Source organism: Marmota marmota, unplaced genomic scaffold (assembly GCF_001458135.2).
Source record: "Marmota marmota marmota unplaced genomic scaffold, marMar, whole genome shotgun sequence".
NCBI classification, from domain to species: domain Eukaryota; kingdom Metazoa; phylum Chordata; class Mammalia; order Rodentia; family Sciuridae; genus Marmota; species Marmota marmota.
In genome coordinates, this window is record NW_026000229.1 from 21,528,387 (window position 1) to 21,532,840 (window position 4,454).

Consider the following 4,454-nt stretch of genomic DNA (forward strand, 5'->3'; position numbering starts at 1 on the left):
GGGGGGGGGGGGGAATGCCTCATCTCCATTTCTGACCATTATTTAAACCACTCTGACAAAAGCCACCAATAAATACTCTAATTACAAATGCATTCAACACTTTCCAAACTTCTTTTAATAATGAGACACTAATGGTATATCTGATTATATATAAGACACTATATGCCATAATATATGGTCAATATTAATTTCTGACATTATTCTAACTTTTTCAACATTTAGAGCCAATTCTCAGTATCATTTGTAGTATAATATTTTCATTTAAATATCCATATTGTATTCTCCATTCCACTCTCTTGTCATTTACTATACCTTTTCCCTCAAAATCTAATCCTCTTCCTTATATTCATTACCACTAGATTTGCCAGATCACAAACATGTCCTTAACCCAGATACTTGTAGAGGTCCAGACCATAAACTTAATTTTCCATTGGACATTCAGCCTTAACAGTTATCTCAGATTCAATATGTCCAAGACCTATTTTACTGAACTACTACTCCAAACCATCTACTCTTTTCCAATACAGTGCACATTACTATATACCTTTTTACTCAAGCTAGAAATCTGGTAATCAGGGGTTGGGGATGTGGTTCAAGTGGTAGCATGCTCGCCTAGCATGTGTGAGGCACTGGGTTTGATTCTCAAAACCACATAGAAACAAAATAAAGATATTGGGTTCACCTAAAACTAAAAATAAATAAATATTTTAAAAAAAGAAATTTGGTAATCAGCCTAAGTATCATTCAAATGTGGCCTATCATGATAACTGCCATTGCTTTTGTTCAGGCATTTTATCAACATTTACCTCTTCTACAAAAAGTCCACATTAATTTCCTTCTCCCTGCCTGTAAAATCTATTTTTCATTTAACTCATGAGGTGTGGTTTTTCTAACTACCATCTAATTAAATCACTCTAAAGCATAAACATTAACAAGACTCTCCCCCTTCAACAGTTCCTAAGTTCTAGTTTCTCTTTATTCTTTTCTTTTCTAGCACTGGGGATGCAACCAAGGCCTCAGCCCCGCAGCCTACAGTTTAATTTTTTAGGGTTTCTGATCCTCACCCCTGAGATCCAAAAAAACACCAATTTACTTGGAGTTCCTAGGGCTTATACTGTTTGATAACTCTTTACATAATGCAACCTCTTCAACAGTACCATGCCAAAGTCCATAGCCTGGTTAGCAGTCTCATGTACAATAAGCTTCTCTGAAACCTCTACAGAATCTATTCCTTCACCAAGATAAAATCACTCCCTTTTCTGTACCACATCTATAACTAGTATGTATTACAAAGAGCAAACTCAATAAATATTTGCTAAACTTTTTTTAGCACTACAACTTATCAACAAAACCTAAACCTGTTTAAATCAGAAGTAGAGAGAAGTATTGTTCTTCCAGAGATTAGAGAAGGGAAAAAAAAAAAAGTGTAAATGCAGCAGAACAGAGTCCTTACCACTCATGGCAGGTTAACTAAAGCACACATCCTAGTGACAGTAGATCATGATTTTACTGATAGATAAAAGCAAACCCACTTTTTAGAATTTTTTATTTTTTTTATTTTTTGTGGTGCTGGGGATTGAACCAGGGCCTTGTGCATGCAAGGGAAGCACTCTACCAACTGAACTACATTCCCAGCCCCAAAACCACTTTTTAAAAGTGTCATTTGTATATTAAGAGTACAATGCACATTATAAACACAAATTTTAGCATATCTAATAACTTTTTATAGCACATTTTCATCTAGAATTATTCTCAAATTGTACTAAAACATAAATAACAATATATTAAAAAATTTTTAAAAATATTTAGTTTAGAAGAACATGTCAGAATTTTGAAAAATTTCCATTTTACCATTAAAGGAAGAGCTCCTAACTGTAAGTGATGAAGTCGAGGAGGTGCATGGTAATGGGCCAAATGAGGATGCAATGCACCGGGTGTATAAGTAGCTGCAGTCACTCCAGCTTCAATTCCCAATTCCCTGACAAAGGACACAAACAGTTAGTCTTTTTCTAATCAACAGAAATGAGTGGATACATTTATATTTTTAAAAAAATCTAAAGTTTCTTAACTAATAAAGGCCAGAAAAAGATAATTTAGCCCCAAAGATATTACCAATAATTTCAAATTCGTTACAGAAATGAAAGTTCAAAAACTCAATTTTGTGACCACCATGAGAAGCAAAGCATCTGTACTTGGTTTGACATCTTACAAAGTAAGATGGCTCCTGGGGTCCCTTCCAATCCAAAAACCTGATTCTGTTGAAGGAGCATACAAAACAGTTTACTTTTTTGGTTTATCTGAATACAGATGCTCCTGGGGCTTTTGTTTGTTGGATTATCATCTCTGGGTTGTTGGCATCAAAGATAATTAGAATAGCAAACTCTTCTATACCTTATAAAACAAGAGTAAACAAATTTTAGAAAGGGTAAAAATTAACATATTCTAAATCTTCATTATTTAGTCGAATTTATGTTCTGCTTCTAAAAGTTTTTGTTATTAATCATGATCTCAATGACTGCCTATACTAAATGGATTCAGAAGAAAAATTTACTGCAAATCTACTTCCATTTCTTTAGGAAAAACCTTAAGCCTAGGGAAATGCAGGTTGGATTCTCCCTTGGCAGAAGCTGGGGATATTAGAGCAAATCTGAGTACAAAGGTAAGGAATAAAGAAATTGGGGAAAGTAGGATGTAATTATGTAGTTAACCTTGGTGACAGGCACTCATGAAAAAACAAAGAAAGCTCTACTCCTTTCATTTACATGTGAGATCCAAAATAGTCAAATTATACAAAGAGAAAGCCAGAGGCTGCGGATGGAGACAGGAAGGTAGATGGAGAAAATGGGTTTGTACCTTAGACAACAGGTACAAACTCAGGACTAAGTGCTGGCATTCTATTGCATAGCATGGCAACTACAGTTAAAAATAACATACTGTATATTTCAAAATTGCTAAAAGAGAGGGTCTGAAATGTTCTCACCACAAAAAATGGCATTTGAGGTAATGGATGGGCTAATTAATTAGCCTGATCTGATCATTCTGCAATGCATACTATTAAAACATTACACAGTCCATAAACATACACAATTATTTTGTCTATTAAGAATTAATTAAATAAAACATTAAGCAAACAAAAAAACTTTACTCCTGCTTGTGGTAGTTCCTTGCCCCAGACCTCAAGCTCTTATTCTTTCCTCTTTAGGACTCCACTCACATAGGGGCAGTGCCTCACAACTAAACTTAAATCCTGTTTTCCCACACTACCCTTCTAACATGGCATTCCTCTACAAAACATCTTTTCCCATAGCTTTACCACAAGCTGCCGGGCATATCTTTGAAATAAACAAGATACTAACCAGGCAGATCTCTCTGGAGCCTGACGAGGATGTGAAGACATAGTTTGAGGCACATGAATATGATGCCCATGACCATAATTTGGGTGCATCCTGTGTGGATGGGGTGGGGGGCGTTCATGTGCCCGCCTGGAAACACAGAACACAAAAAGACCACTGGAAATAATTGAATAATTGGTTACTTCTTAATATAGAAAAAAATTCTACTATTCATATTTGAACATTTACAGATCAGTCATAAAATTTATAGCAATAAATTATAAACATGATATAAAATTATTTAATAATAAGTCAAGAAACCATAATCACCTCCACAAATTCTACCTACTCATTTATTCCCATACCTCCAATTCAAATATTCCAGGAAAAGGGCAATTTTATTATCTTGTAAACCTATTTTACAGCATGTATTTTAACTGGGAGAATAATAGGAATTGAATGGAAACAAAATTTTTAAAAATTATCCCAGCAAATGTTGCATGCACAAACTATTTTATAATAACCATAAAGCAAGAAAAAGGAAACTTTTATTTTGCTTCACTTACATTATAAAACATTCAACCACTTTAATGGATAAAATCTTAAGAAAGAAGTTATTAACCTCGTGTATTTTTTTTCTAAAACACATTGTGTTTAAGAAACACATTTTCTAAAACACATTGAAATTTAGATCTCACTATATTCTGCATCTTAGTTACTGTATTTTCACTTCCTATCAAATTGACAAATATAAATGAACATAAATTCTTAAACAAAGGACACTCATTTAAAAAAAAAGAGTTCATTCTTAGGATTCATCTTTATAGTGTATTTCAAAAACGATCTCTAACATACTTGCAAATTTTCAATGTTTACTCTTAATGCATTCAAATAATTCTCTAGGTCCTGGAGGATATAACTGTTAAGTGAGCAATTTTCTACATCAAGGGTTATATTACAATAACAACAATACTGTTATTGTAATATAAATTCTGGATAACATCTTGAATTACTGAACCAAAGGAAGAATTCACATGAATGCTAACCCACTGGTTAGATTAAGAGCTTTATAAATATTTTTTATATAAAGGAACAAACGGTACTTTTTTTTTTTTTTTTTTT

General features: G+C 33.4%; 1 protein-coding gene across 1 annotated transcript in view; it reads right to left on the minus strand.

Moving 5' to 3' along the window:
- The window catches only part of Rnf111 (ring finger protein 111), a 64,921-nt gene that overhangs the window by 11,317 nt on the left and 49,150 nt on the right, over window positions 1–4,454 (minus strand). The window contains exons 9-10 of the mRNA XM_048793240.1: window positions 3,357–3,537; window positions 1,852–1,978 (exon numbers count right to left, since the gene is read on the minus strand). Coding sequence (XP_048649197.1) covers window positions 1,852–1,978; window positions 3,357–3,537 — 308 coding nt within the window. The remainder of the gene's footprint in view (window positions 1–1,851; window positions 1,979–3,356; window positions 3,538–4,454) is intronic.